The 1,463-nt window shown below is 57.7% G+C and overlaps 1 protein-coding gene across 1 annotated transcript in view; it reads right to left on the bottom strand.

Moving 5' to 3' along the window:
- VOLCADRAFT_93917 (uncharacterized protein) overlaps positions 1–1,463 on the bottom strand; it is a gene marked incomplete at both ends in the record, with an annotated part of 31,232 nt that overhangs the window by 10,534 nt on the left and 19,235 nt on the right. Inside the window, 2 exons of the mRNA XM_002953169.1 lie at positions 51–96; positions 687–774. Of these exons, the coding sequence (XP_002953215.1) occupies positions 51–96; positions 687–774 (134 nt within the window). The remainder of the gene's footprint in view (positions 1–50; positions 97–686; positions 775–1,463) is intronic.

Genomic DNA, 1,463 nt, shown 5'->3' on the forward strand with positions numbered 1-1,463 from the left:
CCCCCACCCCCACCCCCACCCCACACACACACACTCCGCACCACACTCACGCAAACTGGCGGTCGATGATGCCGATGAGGATGACGTACATAACCACTGAACGTCAAGGGCCGGACATCCGAAGAGCGAGAGTGTGTTTGCGGGGGGCCCGGGGAGGAACGCGAGAGAGGCAGAGACAGAGAGAGGACATCAACAAAGGACTAACGGTGATCAGGGGTTGAAGGGGGGTGGGGGTTATGTAATGGGCCCCAAACCCGAGGAGCTCTAGGGGGGATGAGATGAGCTGAGAGCCTGGATCCACCACCCACCATACCCAAATCCCCAACAACGGGCCTACTGTCTAATAAGCTCAGGCCAGGTTTTTATCTCAGGGAGAGTGAGAAACACGGCACAGCTGCCCCAAGCCCCAATACCGCACCATGCGTGGCCCCAGGTTGGCCCCTCACGCAATTTGATTATTAATACTTAGAAGGAGGGGCTATTCAGTGTTTAACATGCTTATTGTCAGCCGGAAGGGTAAAAAAAATGAAAGATGCGGAATCGGGAATCGGCGACGGCTTGTTCGGGTAGGTGGCCGGTGGGGGGTTGGGGTGGTCTTACATATCAACACGCAACATAACACACACGCTCTGAAACACACACACATGTCGTCTTTCCCCCCCCCACACACACACACACGCTCCCACCGTGTGTTGCCAGCATGGCCGCCAGCAGTAGCCAGGTGTGGACGCGCATCCGCAGCAGCGGACCTGTGAGCTGAGGGCCGCCGAACAACTGCACAAAACACACACACAAACACACACAGGTACGGCATGTGTGCGTTTGTATGTGTATATGTGTATATGTGTGCGGTTAATAAGGGAAAAGGGGAAAAGATTAACCACAGTTTTGCGCGAAGCAGAAAGGGAAAAGGGGGTGCGCGGGAGGCATGCGGTAGTGCATGAAGGTAATCAGTAATGCAAGGCCACTAAAGGCAACAAAAGCTGCACGCCGACCCTGCAACCACATGCACCGTCAGGAGTAGGTCGAGATCGTAGCTGGCAGCGCCGGTGCTATCGCTGAGAGCTGCACACCACGCACCGCATGCATGTTGCAGATCCAGCTGTGGCGTCTGCCGTAGGGCCCAGGGCGCCTCAACCCCGAAGCAGCGACTTGCCGGCCTTACGGGGTCACCTCATTTTTCCACTCATTTCTACTACCTTAGTTTTTGCCAACATGCCCTTCGCACATTGCCGCACTCGGGGGTTTAGGACCTCGTCCCCGGAAGTCCTCCAGCGCCCGTACCACCCCTCCTCCATTCCATGGGTTTTCTCAGATCGAACCCCAGCAGCAACCAGCAGCTCCTCCCCCCTACCGCCATATTCCCTCCCCCCCAGCTCCTAACTCCATCCGGCAGCTCCTCCGCCTTTATCCGCCTTTCCCCGCCCCTCCCCTCCCCTCCCCCGCTTCATCCCCCCCCCCCC

The sequence above is a fragment of the Volvox carteri genome (assembly GCF_000143455.1).
Source record: "Volvox carteri f. nagariensis unplaced genomic scaffold VOLCAscaffold_34, whole genome shotgun sequence".
Classification (NCBI taxonomy): Eukaryota; Viridiplantae; Chlorophyta; class Chlorophyceae; order Chlamydomonadales; family Volvocaceae; genus Volvox; species Volvox carteri.